This window comes from Sander lucioperca, chromosome 9 (assembly GCF_008315115.2).
Source record: "Sander lucioperca isolate FBNREF2018 chromosome 9, SLUC_FBN_1.2, whole genome shotgun sequence".
Lineage (NCBI taxonomy): Eukaryota > Metazoa > Chordata > Actinopteri > Perciformes > Percidae > Sander > Sander lucioperca.
This window is the reverse complement of record NC_050181.1, coordinates 4832311-4856937: the sequence shown is the minus strand read 5'-3', so window position 1 is coordinate 4856937 and position 24627 is coordinate 4832311. Positions and strand designations below refer to the sequence as shown.

Sequence of the window (24627 nt, the reverse complement as noted above, 5' to 3'; positions counted from 1 at the left end):
CTGAAAGCTAAAAATATCTCTTCCGAAATAATAATAATTTTTTTTTTTTTTTAAAGCTGCACTTTCATATGTAGTTTGGCTTATTTGAAGCTAATGTACTTGCACTTACTACTTGTTGTCCGGAGTTTGTACCTTCATGTTGAAAGCACTTAGTTGGAAGTTGCTTTGGAACAGTGTGTTTGCTCCATTTAAACTATTATTATCCCACTTAGACCATTGACAACTGTGGCTATGGTTAAATCCATCGCAGTGACAAGAAGTATAGACCCCCCCCCTCCCCTCTGTAAGCTGCCTAGGGGTTAATCCACTGCAGTGTACTGAATAGCACTCTCTGGAAATGCTCCATTCTGCATGTAGTTTGTGCTGCTTATACCTTTTCAGAAGGTCACGTTAAACGTGCAAAAATAACAAATACATATTTGTTGAATGGTTCCTATTTTGGGGTTAAAGCTAATAGGACGTGGGAAAGTGGTAAGATGTGAGCAAAAAAAAATTAATTTTAATGAAAAAGATACATTGTTCTCACATAATGTGGTTTGCGGTGACTTTTTTTCACTTGGAGTTTAGGTTTCTGAGGTGTCAAGGTGGCTCAGTTCAGATGCATACCATGTTACCACGTGACGTCATGGGGCTAATCCGAGTCATGACCTTTTGTTAGTGAGTCCCCTCTTCTCTCACCTCACTCATCTTTCGGGTATCTACTGACAGCACTTTAGACATAAAATCAATAAATCTATATTGTCATTCTGGTGTCTTTGACATTTCAAAACACATATTGTATCCTTATTGGGTAAAAGTAACACAAAAACAAAATAGAAAAATAGAATAATCAATACTTTATTACACTGATTAATATACAAAAGTTAATCTGATTGAGGATATAGGGAAGCATGACGGCTTACAGTAAAAGAATGGCTGCAGATAATTGGCAATTTCAAAGTTGACATTATGCGTACAATTAGTCTGTACAGATTAAATAATTCATGCATTATTCTAGCACTTTTAAGCCATGTCACATACATTTGTTTAGAAAAACATAAAAAGGGCACTTGTGTGGCAACGAATATACTTGGAAATCTCATCATACATGTCAACATGTAACCTCTTGTAAAAAATAAAACAAATTATATGTCATTATATCTTGTATAGAGTTAATATCATGCCAAACTGCATTGGAAAATCTTTATCAATCTGGTGGTAAATTTGACATACTGCACATCTGGCCCACCAAACAACTCCTAATTCAATTTCAACTTTCAATTTCAACCAATCACTGCATTAAATTTTAGTGGAAGCAAGGCCACATTCATTTGAAGATTTGTGAAAGGAGTTTGGTGTGACATTGAGAACAGTACATATGAGCAAAATTAGACTATGATTGCATTAAAAACTATGAATTGAACTCCATTATCCTGTCATACATGTTGGTAAAAATGGTACATTTTTAAATTACTTTTTAATGTGCACTAACTAACTTAAGTACAAACATAAACTTGTTTTTTTAAGCTATCGACATGTAGAACCAGAAATACTGTTCCATAAGAAAACCTTGTTGTATCCAAGCCAACTCTCATTTATATTTCAAAAAAATGCAGTTAAGAGTTCTGTAACTGTTTCAACACTTACAAAAAAGTGACTTCAAATTAACAATGTTAAATGTATACAAAAGTGCTGTTATACATCTCAAGTGACAAATCCAAGGGCTCTACTGCCAAAGAAACAGCAGCAAATATACATAATTTTAGTTTACACTGAACAAAGCACTATTTTACCCTTTTCCCACTTTTTCTTTGCAAGCTAAATTGATTGGTTTAGGGCTATATTACTTTATGTTCCTTCAGTTTGGTTAGTAAATAGAATACAACCCTTTTGGAACTAACAGCTTTAGACATGTTTAGAGTAAAATACATGCAGGTCTTTTCTCTTCTTAGGTAAAAAATAAAAATAAAAATACATGTCGTATACAGTCATTCCCTGTAGTGAAATCTCAGACAATACATTTCAGTATGTAGAAAACATCCTTAGCAAATTACCATGTAAACAATTATAGTATTGGTCACAGTGTTTCAACAGGGGGTGTCATATTGTAAGTTAAATTTAGGCCACTAAGCTATACATTCTGCAGCATTACAGTTAAACCCTTATACAGTCAATGTGTGTGAAAACACATGATGAAGTGGAATGTAAAGCCGCTGCATTTGAGCTACAGAACTGAATGTTTGTCTAAGGTTTGATCGCAACAACCTTATTCAGAATATTCTAATACTAATACTACTAATTCTATACAAGAGTGATACATACATGTACACAAAGGCTCCATAAAAAAACTAATTCAAAAACCTTCATTTAATGTGTGCCATTTAAGAGCCACAGTGCAATGAAAAATCTACTGAGCAGTTAACTCTTGAAATGAAAATGTAGTTGCATCAACAGCTAAAACCCGGCTTTAAAAAGCCCATCAGCTAGATCACTTGTTATTAATGTGTGCTGAATTTGAAAGTTATTGTGGAAAATGCGATAAAACTGCCTCTTTGTAATGAGCTGTGTAGTATTACCACACAGATATAAATCTTTATGTAATTCAGGCAAAACACCACCTGAGGGGGACAAAATGAAGGCTTTCTACTTCTAGAGTTGAAACTACGACAATTAATTGAAATAAATGTGCAATAACCTATACAATACTGTTGTTTCATGTTGCAGTTGACCACACGTGCAAGCTGACCTCTGTCTGTCCACTTTCTTGTCATTTCCAGGAGTAAGACACTGTGTGCATTGTGGACCATGTGCTGTGCTGGTGGGGTCCCTGGTGCTGAAGGAAGTAATCCCATCAGCCACTGTTGGTACTATTAGCAGCATCTCCTGGCGGACACAGCCGGCTGCCGGGTGAGTTTAAAGGACTCGTTGCTCTCCACCTCAGGATTTTCCAGCGGTGGGATCTGTTTACCTAAACGCACAGCACAGGGTCATTTACAGAGGTACCATGGCAGATATACCTATTTTAAGCGTATAAAGTGTTGTATTATTTCTTCTGCAATGTATTTGGCAGTGCATCTTGGTGAATTGACCACTACTAGCAGCCATAAAACCCAATGCCAGGCCTACCGCTTTTCTTAATACAGTACATACTGTAAAACCAAAACATGCCAACTTCAAATGGTTGTTCAGAATAAAAAGATGTACTACTAAAATGTTATTAATTAAAATAAATGTCATTGTAGTTGTCAAAAACAAATATAATGGAATTTGTCCGCCCCACTTTATGGCAGAAACATACTGTATTCATGACTTATAAAGTTGTCAAATGAAATTAAAATGAAAGCAGAAATAGACTAACACATTGACAAAAAAACGCCAAACATCCTTAGTAACATGAACAGTAAATGAGTCATATTTTGTTTGTATTTAAAAGAATTAATGAACGTTTTATTTTCGTGTCATACCATTAAATTGTCCATCCCATATGGGATTACATGGCACACGATAAAAAACAGCTTCCGGCTTCCCTAGCCTTTAAGTCAGTAGCACTTATCTTCCTCTTTACTGCTAACTTTTAAAATAATACAGTACATACAGACACACATAACACAGACGCAACATACAGTAAAGACATGAAACCTACTGATTTTCTGAAAGAGCTCCTCAACATTGACAGCATTTCGGGCACTAGTCTCGATGAAAACAGCTGCAATTGATTCAGCAAACTCCTTAGCTTCCTTCATAGGAACTTCCCTGTAAAAGAGCACACTAAAGTAAGTTTTGAGTAGGTTCACACTTAAAAAAGGGTCCAATGGCAAATCAAATAATCTTTTATTCATTAAATCTCTAACTAGTTTGCTCTGGAAAAGTGCTGGATACATGGAAGAGCAGTTGAGTTTTTTCATGATAGAAATGCAACTATACCAAAATGATGCATCATGAAGATTCCTGAAACAAACATTTCCCTGTCTTTTATTTAATGTGGTGTCCCTTTCCACAGAGAGAGCAAACATAAAAAGCTATGTCTAAACAAGTCACAGTTTTTCTGTTTTTAAATTTAACTCGCAGACAGAGAATATACAGTGGCCAGGAGGAACAATATTTAAAAATGGTAGAGAAAAAACACTCCTTAGCCAAAACACTTAAAGACAATACTAGCAAGTGTCTTCTTGGGCCACCTTGACCAAGGTTTAGGAGGTGTCTCTGCTGTCAGTAGTCAAACAAAATACAATGTATGGTAATTTCTTTCTTTAATGAAGCTCTTTAGGGTAAACAACAAAATAAATTGTATCCGGTGACAGACCAAATGATTTTGCTGCTTAATGGCCGTTTTATGGTCGTGCGTACACTCCACGGCGTAGCTACACCGTCGCTCCTACGGCGTCGTGACCCTTTCGGAGTTCTGCGCCGGGGTTGAACGTGTTTCTTTGCATCGCAGTGCATTTCACCGCCTGAACGCTAGGGGGGGGGGTGTGGTTTCCGGAGGGTCAATCGTGAAACTCTTTGTTTACTTGTGCGTTGGTGTGTGCCTCAAGCCAGCATGTGTGTGTGTGTGTGGTGTGTGTGTGTGTGTGTGTGTGTGTGTGTGTGTGTGTGTGTGTGTGTGTGTGTGTGTGTGTGTGTGTGTGTGTGTGGGGAGTGCGTGATAGAGCGAGGGAGAAAGTGAGAGAGTGACGGCAATTGTCTTCGGAGCAAGTTCTGACTCTAGAGCACATGTGTCAAACTCAAGGCCCGGGGGCCAAATCCGGCCTCTTGCAAATTTTGATCCGGCCCGCATATCAATTTACAGTTCACAGCAAATGTTGGCCCGACTAGTTGTGCACCACACCAATAAAATGAGGAAACTGTTTTTCATACTGTAATTATGCGACACTGCCGTGCAGAATTTGACAGATTTGCCGACTTTGAGACTCAGAATCAGAGAGTTTTTTAATATTCAGGCTGTGAAACAGGTTGTGGTGAGTCAGCTGGGTGGTAGCTGCTTTTAAAAATGTAATGTTTGTTTTTCATGACTTGCTAAATTCTACAATGGCTATAATGACTTTTTTGCTGACTTTTTTAGGGTTTTATGTCGACCAAACTATATGGGAGAAAGCTATATGAGACATGCAATAATACAAAGTTAACTGACTTAAAGCATGTCAGTAAACTCAACATGTCTGGCCCTTATTGTGATCGTCATTTCCAGTGTGGCCCTTAGTAAAATTGAGTTTGACACCCCTGCTCTAGAGTCATAGTGAGAGAAACAAAGTGTCTCCCCTGTGCTTTCTGACCACGGTGGGAAATCTGTAGCAGGAAAAGTTAACCCTCTCCTTGATTTCATGTTGTTTATGGAGAAGGAGAACCAGGAAATGAGTCAGGGGAAATGCAACGCTACCAAGCCACGGCTGAGCGACGTGCGTGGCCGCGACGTGTAGTTACATTTTTTGAGAGGTGCACGTCAGGCTACAGCGTAGGGTCTGGCGTAGACGCAGAGTGGTCTGCGGGTAGCCTGACGTGGTCATACTCAGATTCTAGTCAGAATGTGACCTCAAATGTTGTGGGCGGGGCTAAGTTCGGCTGGCATCCAGGCTAATCTGCGGGGGTACGCCGTCGATTCTACGGAAGACCATAAAACGGCCTTTAGCCTCAGCTTGTTTCTACAGTCAGCCCTGTTAGATTCTTCCTACAGTTGCAAGGCAATTGAAGATCACAATATGATTTTCTCAGCATAGTGGACTTGACATGAGTTACATAACAGATAAGAAGATGACTTTATTGTTTGTGCTCGTTCACTAAACCTGTAAGAGTTTGCTGTGCTGAAAGTCTTAACAGGAAAACAAGAGTCATAACTGTGACCACAGTAAATCTATGGGGGAAAATAAGCAAGAGAAAAAAGTAAGAAGCTCATGGTTTTATAATAAAGAGATGTGTGTGTGTTTGTGCTGATGCGGGACAGACTTCTAGTGTCTAGTGGTTGTTATAGTGTCACTTAAACTTGAATATAATCACCATAATACCCATAAGAAGCAGTTTCTTTACAGCTATGACCGTCTAAGAAAAAAAAAAACTCACCTGATGTCTCCTAAATCATTCTTGTTTCCTGCTATGGCTACAACAATGTCCTCTGGACCGTGTTCTTTAAGCTCTTTCACCCATTTCTTCAGTGTCTGGAAAGAGTCCTGAACAACAAGAGCACATCAAATGGGGTGGTGATGGCGCAGTGGATATGACACATGCCTTTGGTGTGGGAGATCTGGGTTCAATTCCCACTGTGATACATCAACCAATGTGTCCCTGAGCAAGACACTTAACCCCTAGTTGCTCCAGAGGCGTGCGTCCTCTGACATATACAGTATAGCAATTGTAAGTCGCTTTGGATTAAGAGCGTCAGCTAAATGATATGTAATAATAATGTAATTACAGTCAACACTGGGATAGGGACTTTATAAGAATATGCCCAATGTTTTCTACAACTTGTGTCACATATTCATCGCATTAGTTTTCAGACAAGTTTCCATGAACAGACCAGGAAAGAATGATATTTGTAGGTCCTGGAAGCGAGGCATCCCAGAGTGATGGAAAAGTAATTGAGTTTTACATCAGGCTCATAGTGCAAAAGCAGCTTCTTCTGTTATACACATTGAATACACCAGGGAGTGACTCAACACATCAGCAGCTCTAATGGTACATTTAGGGGTGAAGGACATTGCTTGAGCCCCTCAACAGTTGTTCCCCTCACCTGTTGAGGTGAGGGAAAAAGGGTTGTTAGTTATTCATTTTTGTTATGGGGATTTTGTCCACTAGTCTGAGGATGTCACCACTCAACGCAGGCTAAATTTACTGTCACTAGATGTAAATATAACTGTTATTCTTACCAGTTTAGTAATGTCATAGACAATGACAGCAGCAGCCGATCCTCTGTAGTACATAGGAGCTAATGAGTGAAACTAAAAAAAGACAACATATGTATAGTAGTTAGCATGAATAATCATTATATCAAATAAATCACAGTTATACAGAAATGTCACCCAAGTGCTTTATAAAGATGACTTCAAAAACAGTCTATGACCATTTAAACTGAACACAATCCTAAATCTGGATCGTAACATTGAAAATGTTGTTAACTCATAAAAGACTAACATGGTATACTGTTCTGTGAGTAGACTATGCGCTTATATTTTGAAGTGATGATGGCTGATGGAAAAAGTTACTTCCTTACAAGTTTCAGCTCCTCTTAAATCACTATGAAGGTTGCACAAGACTTATGGAGAAGTGTTCTCAACCTCCACATACAACTTGTATGTAAATGTTTCTCAAAAGGTACAAACTGTTTTGTTGACATTACACCTAAATCCAATATGGGTATCCTTTTTTTTAAAGATTATTTTTGGCCTTTCATTGCCTTTAATTGACAGGATAGCTGGGGAGAGGGGGGGGCACTAGTGGGTGAGCTAGAGGTCGCCCCCAACATGGGTATCCTTAAGGCCTTAATTAACATGTTGAATGCATTTCCTTCCCCGAGAAACATACACTATCTTTATTTTAATGTTTCAAAACATGCATTGTTTACATCGCCTGGCAGTCTTCTTCTCTTCTCTTTTACAAGCTACCTTTACAGCACATCCATCAGCTGGTGATATTCATTACCACCGACTGCAGTCAGCACAAATGTGTATCACATCACCCTTGTGCTTGTTACAATACATGCAATACAAACAATAATGGGCCCACTCATCAAAACATTGCTCTACAGCACCACTAGTAGTCACAAACTCCACAGAACATGCAGCCAGTGGCCATAATAACAACACTGTAGTTAATTAAGTGTAGTATAGGGATAGACCGATTATTGGCTCTGGACGATTATCGGGCCGTTTCTTGGCAGTCTGCATATTATGTGTATCGGCGTTTTATTTGCCTGATAACCGATAAAGTTAATGAATTAAAAAGTGCGCTACTTTGGCTCTGCTACAGCTTTATGTCTGTCCCTCTGCTTCGGTTTCACTCATCACTGAGTCTGACTTAATGTCCCGCCCACAACGCTATCTGACTATCAGTCTCAGCCTTGAAAAAACAGTATTGGTCGATCCCTAATGTGGTGACATTAATTTTTTAAATACCCCCCATCACACAGCTAGTCACATATGATCACATATGATAAGTTCAATATTAGTCCCATAGATAAAGAGAACTTTAAACCCTGGTAACAGAGGTTTTAAGATATTATTCATTTCATACAAAAGCAGGAAATACTTGAACTAGTTTTTCCATGCTGTAAGCATGTCTGGCAAGCTTTAACTACCGACACCATCCTCCCTCAATAAAATGAATCACTGTGATGATACCACAGTTTCATGACCTTTGAACCTTATGTGAATTATCCTATTTCACACCTAATAATAACTCTATGTCACGAGGAACACTAACAGTGAAATGATTGTGTCACTGCTAGCTTCCTGATGCAAAATGTAACGGAAAATGTACTTTTTAAAAGTCATGTTATGTGTGTTAACTTAAAACTAATAATAAGTAAATGAGGAATTTCTGTTGTGGATGCACTCACCCTTTCCTGTCCGGCTGTATCCCAGATCAGAAATTTGTGTAGTTCATTTCCAGATGGCACTGTTTTGGTTAGGAATGATGCTCTGGGGGTGATAAAGAGCATTTTACAACAATGCGTCCAAGCATGTTCTTTAAAAAGCACAGGAAGCAAATGGGTACAAGTCAGCAGGAAACAAATAATATTGAGAATAAAGATGGTTGACACCAAATCCATGTTGCCTGACCCAGAGGCGTACAAAACAACCATCAAACAACAAAGGGCCAGCACATAAATCAGTGATGACGGTGGGGTCAAACATTTGTTTAAATACGGCTTCATTTGTTTTTTTGCCATCTTGTCAAAGCAAACTTTTTTTTTTTAAACCGTCTCGGCTTATCTTATCTAATGTTGCCTTCCGCATGATGTCGGATGTCACCCGTCTCACTTTTTTATCAAAAGGAAGTTTATTTCCTTAGTGTTATTAAGCTTGGCATTTATCTTGTATACACTATATTCATTTGTATTTGTAATTTGTACCAAGTCTGCTAATAGTGACCTGAACTGCATTTCAAAAAATATGTATAAACCAATAGTTTTTTTTAGGTTGGCATATTCTATTTTTTCTTTTGTAAAATTGGGGAATCACTTTTTTTCTATGTCCGACTTAATATTTCCCACTCTGTAAATAAATCAAACCATTTAGAACAGTTGTATCAATTTCCCAACTGACTTAACCATTATTATAGAAGATATGACTTGAAATCTCGAATCATTGTGAAAATGTCACTTGACACCTCACATGGTCAAACTGATTGTTCCCAATTCAGGATTTGGACTTTATTTGATATCAAACCTTGACTTCATTTGGAACAACAAAAAGTGTTGAGCAAAGATGGCTCTCTCTTATTGGTTTGTTTCTTACCGTCCTAACACTATATTTTGTGATTTGTACTGCTACACTCTTACCCTATTGTGGGGCTTATGTTGTGGTCAAAATGATCCTGAACGAATCGGCAAACAATGCTGGATTTCCCAACTCCAGTGTCCTGAAAACAGAGGGTAACAACATCAGTTACTGCAGTCCTCCTAACACACGTACATAGAGTCACTGGTCACTATTAAACCTTATCGATTAGGGAACTGTCTGGTCAGATAGCTTCCGGTTAGTGCACAAATTCCACAACTAGCTCTGAATTAAAAGTCAATATTACTTATTTGTCATAGACAACATCTCCCAATCACCTGACGTTAACAGTTAGGTAAATTAACATGAAAACTCAAGACTTTAAGGGCCTTTTTGGCTGCATGTCATTTATGCATCATCATTCCTTTTTGGTGATGCGAGCATAATGACAGCTCGTATTCTAGCTTTACATAAATAAAGTATGAATACAATCTGCTATAAGCATAGGGGATTGGTAGCTAAGGATATTCTGTGGTTACCTTAGGTTGGCATTTAAAATGCTTGCTGAGCAACTCAGTTCCAGTGACGGATTGCACAGGCCTGTTAAACTTTTATGTAGCTCTTGCAAGTTCGCAGTTCCCCTTTACTTTATTGATAAACTAGCTAACACTTTGCAGTTCAGACTGAACATCCCTGTCACCGTCACCGTCTATAAAGAGGGACTGCAGTGTGATTTGCTAACGCAGCAGGAAATCTAACTAACGGCTTGCATGTTGCGGTTGGTACCGGTTGGTATGATGATGACGTAATGGGTGATAAACTGTCAGAACCGTTAAAAAGTACGTAGAAAACATTAGTTTAGTACTCGAGTACTACTTGAAATGTTAAAAACAGACGTAGTTAACGTTACACGATGAGAAAGCAACTGTAAAATAACTGCTGCGCCCACTGTGCGATCAGCTATTGGTTTTCAGTCAACTAACGTTAGCTATCAACATTTTGAAGTTTTCTGACGAACAACAACAAGATAAAGTCAACAGTTTACAAAATAACCGACTGCTTACAGGGCAATCGTGTCAGTTAGTGTAGCTAGTACGTCTGTTAATATGTTGTTAACGTCAAACTAATGTCGGTTAGCTAGCAGACAAGAACGAATTTTGGTGGATAACGTTAAACAAAAACATCTGCCAGTGCCACTTACCCCTAAAAGGCAAACTTTGAGCTCCCTTATAGCCATGGTGAGTTGTGAAAGTTTTTAAAACATGATATGACAATGTTAAGTCAGTGTCTTTGTCTCGTCATGCTTTAAACTCTGATTTCACCCCCTCTTCTTGGGTAAAAGAGAAACCCAGCCCCTGAGACAGACAGACTGACCATCTAACAACTAAACTGGACCAAGCGGTATAAATGATAAATAAAACTTCTGGTGACGATTTTCAAAATAAGACCCACATAGCCGACGTACATCCATGGATATACTCCATACTGTGGCTCTCCCCCAGACATGTTTTAAGACTTCTAGCTAAACCAAAAGTCTGCTTGTAATAATAATAATGTGTGTGTGTATGATATGGCTTTTCCACAAAAACTTCAAATACCTTGTTAAAAAATGCATCTACTCCTTCTCCCTCCCTTTATCACACTGTAAGTTGCATATTGGATAGTTATAATTCACAAAAATATGCTTGTACATACTGTATGTGCCTTAAATTCATAGGGTACATTTCCCCCTGAATGTGAAAACGGCCATCTAGTGTCCAACTATGCACATACATCATTCTGCACAGTGAAGGTTAAACATCCAAGTGAAGTAACAATAGGCAAAATAAAATGAGTGGATGAGGCCTATAAATAAGTACCAATAATAATATTCGTGGACAGACATTGTCTGTTTAAGTAAGGAAGCTTTGAAACTAGAATTAAATTGACTCACCCATAAATAAGTTAATTTCCACTCAGCTATAGTTATTTAAAAATAGAGAGACAAAATACAACAAACAAACTCAAAACTTAGTTCATGACAGTCCGAAACTGAAGGTATGCTTTAATTTTGAAAACAATTTTGCTTGTATCCGGTCTTTTTTCTGGCTGTTCTTTTTTTCTTGACGCTGTTAATTTCCAAATCGGAAACCAGCAATGACAAAAAAAAGTCGGGTGGTTTCACGATCCTTTAAATACTAAATCCTTGATTCTGAGTCCAAACCCAACATTTACACGCTTCACTTCTACAAAATGGATGCAAAGGTTTTATTTAGAACCTCATTAGTCTGGGAGAGGGAAAAGCATTCAGAGAATGTGTAATGGAAAATAGGAAGCAGTAAATCTGGACTTACAGTAGTTGAGTAAAAAGGTATACATTAGGCTGTGTGTCAGAGAAAGAGACAGAGAGGCAGACACATAAAGAGACAGAGAGGCAGATAAGTTACTCAGATCAACACTTTATTCTTCACAGCATTATTCTGTCTGCAACAATGAGCTACAAAAGCTTGGAACAATATGAAAATAACCTCATGAGAAGCTTCTGAGCCTAATCTAGCATTTATCTGTTTCAGTCACAGGATTAATAACATGTTGAATCATGAGTCCAGATGAGATTGCTTTGATTTTCCCGTGACCAAAGCAGGGGCAGTTACACTAGCATACTCCATACAGGTCATTATTAATAATAAAAAAAGAACGTGACAAAACATAGGAGCTGAAAATACAGTATGTTTGCAATTTTACAATGATATACACAAATGGTAAGTAAGTCAGGCCATGCCTTTGCTTTAAATATCACTGAGCAATGACAGTACTTTGTGATAGTCATGGATCAGTTGTGAAATTAAATGATTGACTTGTAATCTTTATGGTTTTTTTACTCACTTTCAACTGATGCCATGAACAATAACTCCACACATCAAGAGTTTAAAAACACGATCAAATACACAACAAAACTAAATAAGCCTCCTACGTGTCTCGGCACACATTTTGGCGACAATAATCATCGCTACAGATTTGTTGTTCCATCATAAAACTGCAGAAATGTAATTTTCCACGTTTTCTTGTTTGTGCAAGAGAAGCAGAGAGAAGATGATTGCACTACAGAGCAAAGTGTGACTGTAACAATGCGGCCTCCAGCTGTTTGTCTATCTATATTATCCAGTGATGAATATACTTTTGTTGCGTATTTGTTTGCCGTTCATGTTTTCATCCACTGGTCAGTTGCGAGGCACAACGCCACTGTGTTTATCTGCTGTTCAAAGAAAAGAAAGCATCTACAATATATTTATACATATATTCATATATTACTAAAAAGCTGTTACTTAAAATCAATGTATTTCTTGAATAGTCGTCCGTATTCTTCAGAATACTACTTAAATATATAATATATAGATAGACCAATCATAAATTCTTCATTATTCAAAGAGCTTTTGTATTAGTGGTTCTCTGGGGAAATGTGTCCAGTCTGGCATCTTCGGTTATGGCACAGTGGTCTCTTTCCTAAGATGAGGGACATAGTGAGATACAAGAACTGAGATTATATCTGCTCTATGTTCATCACTTTAGCCGTTACCAGCAAAAAATAAGCTTTATGTCACATACTGGCAAGGTGCCTGACTTTTACTTTTTTTTTTTTTTTTTTTTTTTTTAAACTCTCTTCCTTCCCCCTACATGCTTTATGAATCCCTTCATCCCCCCCCCCCCTCTACCTTCATACAGGCTTGGCACTGTGGATTTGATAATATGGTCTACCTAGTCTCTCACAGTAGTAGCCAGTTGTCCACTACATCAGCTTTTCTAGTTTTTTTGTGTTTTGCATTGAAAAATGAGGAACAAGGTTTTTGATTCCTGCTAAAAAGGGTCAGGACGCCAAAGACAGTATAACAGATTTTTCCATGGCTGCCACTTGGTGGACACAATTACTAATGAACTCATGGATCCAGCAAAGTGAAATCTCCAGTGGATGATAAGGACAACTGACCAGCGGTAGAGACGTACAGCAGCACAGAGCCACCAAACACATCACTGAGATGATATTTCACATGTTGGTGTCCCTCCTGTCTTTGTTTGGTGAGGACTTTGAAGGATCCTTAGCTGCCTTGCCATTGACGGAGGCAGCGGCGTCTGCACCGGCAGCCACCGCGGCAACCAAACATTTGGTCTGCTCCTCGGTGCGGGGCTCCGGGCTGGGCTGTGTGGGCGGGGCCTGCTCCACCGGCAGCTGGACGGTCAGCTCCTGCTGCAGTTTGTGGCTGTGCAGGAGGCGAAGCTGAACGCGGAGCTCCAAGATGGCTTCCTGCTCCTCGTGGATGGCCTGGTTCAGGTGGGTATTTTTGTTCTTCAGGGCAATAAAACAGAGACGGTGCTTGACAAACCAACTACTTCATTTCTGGCAATATTTCCAGAGAAAATATTGATTTTATATTGCTCACGTCCGTATTTAAACAAAGTCAGACTAAGTATTGCAATTTTATAAACACAAACAGTATTATAGTGTACTTTAAGACTTTACTCTGTCAGAACTCAATGCACTTTACTCAATCTTTTAGGTAAATAACAGACTATGATGATACTAAACAGCCAGTATGTGTTGAATGTTTTGTTCACCTCCAGTTCCTCATTTTGCTTCTGCAGGTCTTCCAGAATCATCTGCAGCTCTTCCTCATCTTCACTCTCACTTTCACTGTCTGACGAATATTCCTCTGTCTCACTGCGCCCCTGTTGCCGGCTGAGGAATACAACGCTGGGTTACAGTTGAGACCTTAAGTACATTTAATGATAGTTGTACATCATATTACAACATATTTAGCACCTAAAATGGTTTCAGTCTTTTCCTACCTCTGTATGTCTGCAATCTCTGCTCGCAGTCTCTCGATTTCTTCCTTCTCAGTAGCAATCTGTCTACGAAGCACCTGCTCAAGAGAGATCAGCTCCTCCTGCTCTGTTAGGATCTCATTTTCCTGATAATTGAGAGGAGGGGGGGGCACACACACACACACACACACACACACACACACACAATGATTCCATCACAGGTTGGCATACATGGAGCTTAGTAACAATGTGTGTTTGAATGACTCACCTGTGCTAAGAGAAGGTTAATGACTTCCTCTTCATTCTCAGTCATTTCCTCTTTTGAAACATCCTCCTTTGAGAGGCTTGCTATCTCCTGGGCGATCTTACTCTCACACTCCTAAAAGGCCAAAGGTGGAAAGATAAATAAATAAAAACACAATGGACGAGCGTTTCTGGTTTTCACAGTGAACTTTCTAATATTATATCATATCATATGTTATGATATATTAAAAATGTTTGTTCAGACTATAACAGAGAGATGTTGATTTTATGCCTATGGTCATTTTAGAGGCTGTAGTCCAAGTGTTGCTGTACTGGATAGTTATTGATCTTATTAAAGGACAATTCCAGCGCAAAATGAACCTAGGGGTTAATAACATATGTGTACCGAGTCTATGGCTCTCCCAAACGATTATTTTTTTAAACGATTAATCTAGCGATTATTTATTTTATAAAAAAAAAATATATTTTATTTTTTCGATTAGTCGACTAATCCAACGATTAATTTTTCGATGAATCTAACGATTATTTTCTCAATTAGCGATTATTTTCTCAATTAGCGATTATTTTCCCATTGCTCAATTATTAACAATTTACACAAAACAAATCTCAATAAGGTTCAAGTCTCTATTTATTAAAATTGTTTAACACTGCACTGTTAAAGTAAAATGAATTTGTAGTGCAACCTGAAGCCAGATGTAGGCTATCAATCCAACAACAAAATAAAGTCAATTTCAGGAGGAATACAAAAATAAAAACTTAAAGTAAACAGAGCAAGTGCAAAAAGAGTAGCCTGTATTTGCTTTTTTTAACAGTAGTAGGTAAAATAATGAATAAGCTCTTGTTTAACATCCAAGCTCTTCTCCCTTTAATTTTACAGTAAAAAAAGTGCAATTTTAGCAACATATGAAATCAGATGTATCAAATAAATCCAACATAAGGCAAGTTGCAGAGTGTCTAATATAATAATAATAATAATAATAATAATAATAATAATAATAATAATAATAATAGTCTGTAATCGATTGGGTCACTCATGATGATGGTGAACCAAAAAAATAACACTGCAGACTGACAGCGTTTGATGATGCTTATTGTTAAGTCATAGCGGGGCACATTCTGTGTCACTATGTTGATAATCGCACACATCTACAGTGCACGTTGTGTCCGAGCCCGGCCCGGCCCGACACATTAACTGGAATTATGAGCCAGAGCCCGATTTTAACCCAACAATTTTTTAATACGTGGGCCGTTATAACTGACGTTATAAAGGACTCATGAGATATCTAAAATAATCTGGCCTGGTTGCGCAATTATCGAAGACAGTGCTACAGATGGGGGAGACACGATTTTAGCACAGTTTACCTCACACTCAAGTCAGTGCAGGACATACACCCAGAGCTACGGGAGAAGCTGGAGAGCCATAGCTTTCTCCCCACCCAATTAGGCTAATAAAGTAATGATTAAAAAAACACAAATACTTGATGAAGGGCCCGGCCCGGCCCGAGGATAGTGGCGGGACATATCGGCCCGACTCTACTTGGGAGGGAAAGGGACAAAAAGGTGAGCAGAACTTAAGGTGTTTTGCTGCTGTTATCCTGACTCAGGGATGCATTTTACAAAGTCTACAGACTACCACATTGTTGTTTTAAGAGTAAAATACTCCCACACTTTAGAAGACCGTGTGCAAGCCTTTTTCTCAACGTGTTGTTGAACTTACGAGGAATCCATACTTGCACAGTTGCGCTGTTGCTGGAGGCAGCCGGTTATTTATAGATTTATACGCGTGACGCGTCGAAGCATTTACGTAATCGACTACGTCGACGAATCGTCCCAGCCCTACACCACACTTCAACGGTAGCATAATGAGAGTCCCATGACTGTTTTCCAAGATGGCGCCTGCATGTATACATGAACGCTACTGTCTTTATAATCTATCTTTTTAATAAACTGTCTGTACACTTACAAAGTTCTCAATGCTTCGGTTTACATGTAGGGACTCTCATTATGCTACCGTTGAAGTGTGTTGCTATTTTGAGCCTTGTTAGTGGTGTAGAAATAGCGATTTACCCTCTGCCCCGAAGGCTAGCATTATAAGCTAATCAGCTGTTTGCACTAGCTTAGCATGAAAACATATCCCAGAGAACGGTCGACTCGGTACACATATGTTATTAACCCCTAGATTCATTTTGTGCCGGAATTGTCCTTTAAATATATTAAAATATGCATATGCACACATATAGTATCTAGACACAACTTACCTGTCGTTTGGCCTCCCTCAGTTTGCGTTTTAGCGCCGTCAGGATTCTCTGAACCTCCCAGAGCCGCTCTTCTTTAGATAAGTCCTTCACCCCTGCCTGCAGGTCCCTGTGCAGGCAGTTCAGCAGGAACTCCTAAAACACATTTTTATTATATGTCATAATTCAGTTGACACTCCAGAATGACCTAAAATGAGTAATCATCATACAAAGTTTCAATTAAATAATTACAGCAATCAGTGGCAAACTAAACTGCTTTTCGAATGATGATCATTAGTGCAAGTGCAAACCATAATCAAAGTAGTACTACTACTCTCTCAATAATCATAGTGCAAACAGAGACGGACCAATTTTTTTCTTCAAACATGATACACTGCTCAGCCTAAGATATGGTCATGTTCCTTTTTCAGGAATATGAGCATATCCACGTTCTATATCGTATCGAGACTATATGGTACGGTGGAGAGAGAGTCTCTTCACTCAGAGAACAAACGTTACAACGTAACCAAGCATTTTGTGGCAGTAGTTGAGACCAGTTGTTTGTACTTAAATTTGTCATTGTACAGTATAGAGAGAAAAATAAAGCTTATTTTACGATTGTTTCACAGTGATTATCTTCTAAAGCACAAATAAATAACCATCAAAGACGCAACAGATGATTTTGTGGAGACATGCACTTTGCAGATGTGTCTCGGGTGAGAGAGAGAGAGAGGTTTTACAGGCAGCTATTTTCCAATTGCAACTCTGCTATCGCTCTGCACAAGTTAACTCAGAGTCAACTTTAAAGAAACCGGCGGGGGATTAGGGCTGGGCGATTAAGGCTGGGCGATATGGAGAAAATCAAATATCACAATATTTTTGACCAAATACCTCGATATCGATACCGCTGAACAATACAAAATATTTACACAATGAGATTTTTTTTTTTTAAGATTATTTTTTGGGGCTTTTCCCCTTTATTACAAGTGACAGTGGATAGACATGAAAGGGGGAGAGAGATGGGGGACGACACGCAGCCCCATGTAGGCAGGACTCTGCCTACATGGGGCGAACGCTCTTACTGGGTGAGCTAGAGGCCGCCCCACACAATGAGATGAGACACAAATAATAGAACAGTCACAACAGTCTGGTAAGTTCAGAAAATGACATCACTTTACTGTAATGCAGCCTTTAAAACCAGGAAAAGACAACACTTATGTCATATTACGATATCCAAAATCTAGTCTCATATCACGATATTAAAACGATCTATGGGGGATCTTCTATGCTAAGTTTGAGGTCAAAGCCAGACTCATGGATGTATTATAAGACCAACCAGGCCAGACTCTGTCATGCTGGCTGCTGCTCTGCACTTGTGTGCTGATATTGCGAGACAGCTTTTCACCTTGACAAGAAATCTCATCACGTTTTAATCGTCACACCTCTACTAAACAGTTATCAAGTTTGTTATTTAAAGGAATAATTTGAATACCCTCTCACATCTGACCGTTCCCTATCAGCTGGAGCTTGGAGACAAATGGCTTAACTTAGTAAAAACAGTGAAAGTGGGGAAACGGCTAGTCTGACTCTGTCCAAAGGTAAAGAAAACCCACCTACCAGCACCTCTAAACCTTACTAATTAACAAGTTATATCTGGTTTGTTGTTTCGGTTTTACAGAGGGTTATGTGAAGTACTGTTTCCTGTCTTGTCTTTTGACTCCAGTTTCATATTGACAAACGGAATAAGCATATCCCATCCCCCCCCATTTTTCCATTGATCAATTTTGTCAATTAATGAATTGACAAAAAATAACAGCAGGACTGAACCCACCTGTCGTCGGATCTCCTCTTTGATGTTCTCCTGGGTCTCAGGCAGCGCCGGCATGGTTGCCATGTTGGACCAGCGGAGTGGCCGCACCACCGGCTTCAGGACTACGTCTCCAAACAGCTCCCTCACGTGTGTGAAGAACATGTAAAGAACACGGTTCCCAATCTGAAGGTAACAAGGTAAACAAATCAGGGAACACAAAGCACACATTATCAGAGCTCTGCACAAACTGCATCTAGTCTTGCAGTGCATGTCAGATAAAGTTTGCATTATGTGTGTTAGACTGTATGAAACCCAATTATCACTGTGCCACCTCCTCCAAAAGACAAATTCCTGCATATTTACTTAGCATGATTAAACTGACCCTGGACTCCACTCATTAGTTGAGAGAAGGTGATGTGAGTGCTGCTGTTTGTTCAGAGTAAGTGGCGCAGCCACAGAGATGTCCCCTATGGGAATAAATCAGATTCACTAAACTAGGCCAGGGTTTTAGAGATGAACTGAATGTTTGATCCAATAAAAACTCTGTTGGTTTGTTGCTAAGGGGAGGTTTCTTATCTTTGAGATACACTTGAAGCCTGAGCACTAAGACCTATTTTTCCATTTGATGTTTAGTTAGCCTGTTGCTGTTGACTCACTGCTCTCTGCAACATTTTAACATCTTTTTACCCATTTCCTATTGATCTCCATTTACTCAGCTTGATCTATTCTTCCTCTCTGACCTGTATGGTTGGGTTAAGGACGATGGAGATATTCTGAATATTCATCTTGGTGTCCGCCTCCCTGGCGATGACGTGGTCCATGTGCGTGATAAGCCAGGAGAGAAGAAGTCTGCTCTCCGGCGACACCTCGGTCAGCAGCCTCTGGAACTCCGCCATCTTCTCCGCCTCCACCTGCCGACCGCAGGCGTCCTCAAAGCGCTGGGCCAGATCTCGGCCCAACAGGTTATCTGGCAGCTCGCGTAGGTACTGCTTCAGTAGGCTGGCAACCGTGTGGGGGTCATACTCCTCCAGGCAGGGGCACTCCTCACGGTCATATGCTGCTTTCAATTCATCCACCTTGGACTTCATACCTGAGAAGGAGAGAAGTTGATGGGAGTATCAATCAGACATACAAATACTGAGATACATTCAAATATACTAGTTATATCTTTTTTGCAATTTGCCTTTTTTCACAAGATGATGGAAAAGTCAACAGCCTCCCAAAGTTACTCTACCTGAAACCCGGTAGATGCCTTCACACTTCATGCCATAACTTTCAATGTAGTCCAAACATTCTCTGAAGACAGCTGGCAGCTGGATACCATCATACAGAGCCGTCCTCTTGACAGCTTCAGTCAGAGGTGCTCCAAAGATGGGCCTGAAGGTGGGGATCTCCACTGGGACTGGCTCTGCCTCTGTTGTCGGTTTCTTCTTCTTCTTCTTCTCCTTCCATTGTTTAACCACATCTGCAGCCGTCAGGTCCTTAGATTTCTTATCCTTAGCTTTGTCCTCCTTGGGGCCCTTCTCCTTTACCTTGAAGTCCTTTTCCTTCTTCTTGGAGAAGCTGGGCTTCTTGAACACGTGGATTCCCTTGGAGCGCTTCATCTTGGACGGGCTTTCTGCTTCGTCTGCTGAACTGTCCTCCTGGAAAGCGGCGTAGCCTTCCGCTGTGAAAGTAAAGAAAGAGTAAGAAGAGACAAAAAATAGGGTTAGAGCTGAGCGGCGAAACACCCCTGTTTTCTTATCCTCCTCCTACGACAGAACCATGATAGCAGTGAAATTGAAACGGGAAGAGAGATGTGTGAGAGAGAGAAGATAGCAAAGGAGGGGGAGAATGGGGACTTGGAAAAGAGGTCAGCCACAGATTTAGCATAGCTCCCACAGCACCTTACGCCTCTCCTCTCTAGAACAAGCTCAGTTAAAATATATTTTTCCTCAGAGCAAATAGCTACAGAGTAGTGTCAAAGGCATTTAGTGGCCTCTTTGTCTCCTCTAATTGTCTCTACTCTGGGTTTCCCGTTAGAACAGTCCCTTTGTATCACGCCACTGCCTGAGACACACCTTCACTGGGCTCTCTGGGTGTGCTCTGAACTGTCCATCTCTTCCTCTCTCCCACCATACTCTGGTGTAGGAGCTAAATACAGACATGGAAATATCCTGATACAAAGTGGACAATGGGCCTGACAACCACTCAGTGAAAAACATTCTCAGTAAAGGAACATTTTTCACCGCTACAGCCATCAGGATGGAAAAGTGGGAAGCTCTCTCTCTTTACTCAACAGCTATTACTGTGGAGACCTCCAGCAACATTACACTGGTATTCAGTCCTCAAGTGCTCTAAAGCTGAAGCTTAGTGGCCTGCAGTAGATGACCTGTATGTACTTGGTAGCTCCCAGATGTTAGGAGGAAGGAAGGTTGGTGATATTCTACACGTTTCTCATGGTCAACAAATCCCATGAAAATAGAATTTCCTGCGTAGGCCAAAAAACAACTAAAAACAGATAAATGAACACTTAATGGATTTTGCTCATGCATGGACTTTGTTCAAGCTTTTGAGCAAAAACTAAAAATGCTGCCCATTACTCATTAGTCGGTACTAATTTGCATTTCAACTATATACTGACCAAGTATACAGCTTGCATGCAAGGTTGCCAAAATGCTATTTCATAATTATGAGATATTACACCATAATGAACTACAGTATATTACACTGTCCCCAGTAAATTGGCGATTTTCAACATTGCCTTTAACCAACACTTAAGTCAGCATAACGTATTATTATACCCATGAACACTGTTTTGTTATACTCATAAACATTTATTTATAAGCAGAGTTTACAATTAGCACCATCCATCAGCCAAATGCTGGTAAAATATGCAAGTGGCTGGTAGATGTGCTTCACTAACCAGCCAAAAAAAACCCAATAGTAATCTATTGAGTGGCTGGTAAAATTTGAACATTCACTAGCCATTTAGCTGGTGGACAAAAAGTTCATTTTGAACCCTGTTTATAAGTCAGCAGACAAACATTAGGATTAGTCTGACAAAGATTTGTAGGACAAAAAGTCACTTACTGAAAATCTTCTAGAGCTTTCAGCAATTTCTCGTCGCTTTGACAAAGTTTGGAAAATGGCTGAAACATCCGCAAGTTCCAGTATGTGACCTTTTTTTAAAAACTGCTATTTCCAAGGTCAATAATAAACATTCAACCTCAAACTACAGGATCGTTTCTTACTCCTTTTCTCCTTCTTCTTGAACTTGTTCTTCTTCTTGCTGTGCTCTTTGTCATCGTCTGAGACGTAGGCGTCAGGTGCCTCGTGGTGATGGCCATCATGAGGTGGCGATGGTTCGCCGGTGCGGTACAAGCCGGGGAACTTGGTGGGACTGATCTCCTCAGAGCTGGGGGTGCGGGCCACGCCCCCTGGATGCTCAGCCCTGCGCTGCTCTGCAGGGCTGCTGCTGGGGGGCAGGAAGCACTCAGTCATGGCTGCTCTGGCCTTATCACTCCTCTGACTGGCACATCACCTCTCCATCACACCTGCAGTGGGCAGAAATACAAGATTCTAACACAATAAAACCCTGCATTCGACTTCCCGATAATCTCAAGTGTGGTCCAGTTTGCACATAATTTATTTAATAATTCCTCCTGCCTGTTATCGTGTTAGTCCCTTATATATGTGGCGAGCAGTGGCCGGGTCTGCTAGTTTTTCAAAGATTTTAATTTTATTTTTTTTATTTATTTTTGTGTAGTAATACAGATCATATTGGAACTAAAATTGTATAATGAATTCAACTTGAAAAACCTGTTTAGCAGTACTTTTCACAATATAGATGTAATGAATTACTAAAGGATTTTAAACTTGAGTGTCTCATTCCATTCCAGAAGTAGCTTATAACTATACAAAAGGACATTATAGCAACATAAATGTACATCAACAACAACAACAACAAGAAATTCTAAACAAGATCTACTCATCGTCTCAGCAGTACTTGCACCACCAAATGGAAATCTAAATGGCATAAGAAAAGATAATTTGTATGCTTTTTAAAATGAATTATAATTAATTATTTCTTAAGGCAAGCTGTGATAATGAATGCAAAATAAGTTATTTTCCACCTAGGCTAACATTTAAAATCTGTAATGGATCTATTTATCTGTCAACCAAACTAAAATTTTGTACTCAAAAAGTTAAACTAAAAAGCACAACAAAACTATCTGTAGCCCTTTCCGCTTCTTCTTCTTTCTTTGTTTCCTGAATATTTTCATGATGACTGTATATACAGAACAACTGCAACAGTTACGTCCACCCACCAGATGGGGCTCTGCTATATGAACAATCACATCTTGCATGTCCTACTTCTAATCAACAATGAAAATGATTGTTAGTTGCAGCACTAACAACACTGTATTAACATAAAGTCAAAATATGACAAAAGCCAAACATGAGGATGTGTATAAAATAAAAACATCATATAAGACAAGCCTTTGAGTTTTACCAGCAGTCTAATTCTGTATCTTGTAAACTGCATTTGCAGATGTGGCAGTGAACATGCAAAGTCGGACAAACACAGTCAGCAAAATCAAAACTACAGTCCACTTCATCATCTAAAGAAAGATGTATTTATCAAAAACACAGCCCTGATGACCGTAGATGAGAATATTTAGACAATCATTTGAAACAACAGCATGTCAGTCTGCCTTGTTTATGTCAAATCAGCACAACAGGGAACTCCTCAGCCGTTTGTACATGTTTTAGGAAGTAACTTAGATTAATTGACGTAATCACGGCAGGGGTTTTGTGTGTTTAAAAAAAGATACGCTTCAATTTACCCTACTAATCACCGTAAGATCTTTCTAAAACTTGGCAGTAAGTTGAAGATCTCCTGTTACATATTGATACTAGAAACAACTTAAATGTAAGTCAAGTGGTTGGTGAGGTGCAATACATCGCAGTACCAAGAAGACAAATGTGATACATGACGCAACAACAGCTATACATTCACGAACACTGTCTTAATTGAACTCTGGACACCAACACTATTAATAAAGCCTGTCTGTCTGACATCTTAATCTGCCTTCCTTCCCTGGCAGGTTATCCTCACTCTTTTCTTGCCCTGTCCTGTTTCTATAGAAAAGCTTATGAAACACAACCAGTCATATATCATCAACTGGCTGTTAAAATACTTGGGTTAGTTGCTTCACTGATGAATTTAAGCATATTTACACTAAAAACAGTCAGAAACGAGAAGCTCTCCTCTGAATGGAGGGGCCCATATGCTAACGTTAACGTTAGTTCAGCTAGCTGCCAACCTGCTAAGCTAGCTGACTAGCTAGCCTATCCGTCACGATTAAAGCCGCCGTTTCGTCCAGACAAAACATGAGACATATTGCTAGTTAGCTACGTGTGCTTAACTCTATTTTGTAACCGCTGTACTGTCATTGAACACACAAAAAACAAAGGACAAGAAACTTTACCAAGAACTATTCCGTTCGGTCAATTTCAGAGTGGAGCTTCCGGTTGTCTGTACACTAAATAAACCCATCTGCGCTTGCGCCACAGCCGCAGTGCTTGATAGGAAATGTAGTTCGAAAGCGAACGCTTCAATTGCTTGGACCTCTCACCACAAAAGTATAGTCTATGTAGGTTTCTTGGCCCACAATGATCTAGAATTAATGAAGAATGTTTAGGCTGTGGTCTCATTTTGATCTTAACCACAAGATTGCTGTTATACAAGCCTGTGTACAAGAGAAACTGTCAAACAAGGTTTTGTAAAGCAACCATCATCTAAATTAGGTGAAACCACTTGCTATTCTGAATCATGTGTACTTTCCCAAACGCTGTGGTTGCACTCAGAAGACTGGTGGTCATCGTGACATATGAAACACATTAGTCCTCTGATCTTTGTTGGCACCATCTGCTCCAAATCCACAGCTGCAATGGCGAAATGAGGTCATGATTCAATATCATAAAAAAAAAGACAAACAAGGTCTCATTGTGTGTCCGGTACATTAGTTTGTGCAAACTGCTGTTGCATGCCAATTGGGAACAGAACCAGTGATAGGGCACCCTGCTGCCTTTTGAAAATGCACTGGCATTACAAAGAGCATTTGTGTGT

At 39.5% G+C, this 24627-nt stretch overlaps 2 protein-coding genes across 3 annotated transcripts; both read right to left on the bottom strand.

Annotated features, from left to right (window-relative positions):
- Nucleotides 1-821: 821 nt before the first annotated feature.
- Nucleotides 822-10828, bottom strand: rab31 (RAB31, member RAS oncogene family). Its single transcript, XM_031293758.2, has 7 exons — nt 10609-10828; nt 9470-9549; nt 8525-8606; nt 6837-6908; nt 6034-6140; nt 3623-3732; nt 822-2947 (listed from the first exon to the last, which is right to left on the bottom strand). Exons 1-7 carry the CDS (start codon nt 10642-10644, stop codon nt 2850-2852), a joined length of 585 nt encoding a protein of 194 aa, XP_031149618.1. The 5' UTR covers nt 10645-10828; the 3' UTR covers nt 822-2849.
- A 997-nt stretch (nt 10829-11825) lies between these two features.
- On the bottom strand, nt 11826-24113 carry ralbp1 (ralA binding protein 1). 2 transcript variants are annotated; one of them, XM_031293746.2, is made up of 10 exons: nt 23987-24113; nt 21746-22048; nt 19747-20178; nt 19253-19602; nt 18534-18695; nt 16727-16858; nt 14473-14583; nt 14229-14350; nt 13998-14133; nt 11826-13728 (listed from the first exon to the last, which is right to left on the bottom strand). In XM_031293746.2, the coding sequence occupies exons 2-10, from the start codon at nt 21993-21995 to the stop codon at nt 13429-13431; spliced, it is 1995 nt and encodes a 664-aa protein (XP_031149606.1). In that variant the 5' UTR covers nt 21996-22048; nt 23987-24113; the 3' UTR covers nt 11826-13428. The 2 variants fall into 2 exon arrangements, with proteins under 2 accessions (XP_031149606.1, XP_031149607.1); XM_031293747.2 differs by having other exon boundaries at nt 13998-14118.
- Between the last annotated feature and the right edge of the window lie 514 nt (nt 24114-24627).

Bases quoted from the DNA above. Each gene is read 5' to 3' on its own strand.
- rab31 (XM_031293758.2), bottom strand. From the start codon at position 10,644: ATGGCTATAAGGGAGCTCAAAGTTTGCCTTTTAGGG. The intron at 9,550-10,608 runs GTAAGTGGCACT...CTCTGTTTTCAG, and splicing joins TCAAAGTTTGCCTTTTAGGG to GACACTGGAGTTGGGAAATC. The intron at 6,909-8,524 runs GTGAGTGCATCC...GTCTTTTTTTAG, and splicing joins ATACAGCCGGACAGGAAAGG to TTTCACTCATTAGCTCCTAT.
- ralbp1 (XM_031293746.2), bottom strand. From the start codon at position 21,995: ATGACTGAGTGCTTCCTGCCCCCCAGCAGCAGCCCTGCAGAGCAGCGC. The intron at 18,696-19,252 runs GTCAGAGAGGAA...TGTTACCTTCAG, and splicing joins TCCTTAACCCAACCATACAG to ATTGGGAACCGTGTTCTTTA. The intron at 14,134-14,228 runs GTAGGAAAAGAC...ACTGTAACCCAG, and splicing joins GAGATTGCAGACATACAGAG to CGTTGTATTCCTCAGCCGGC.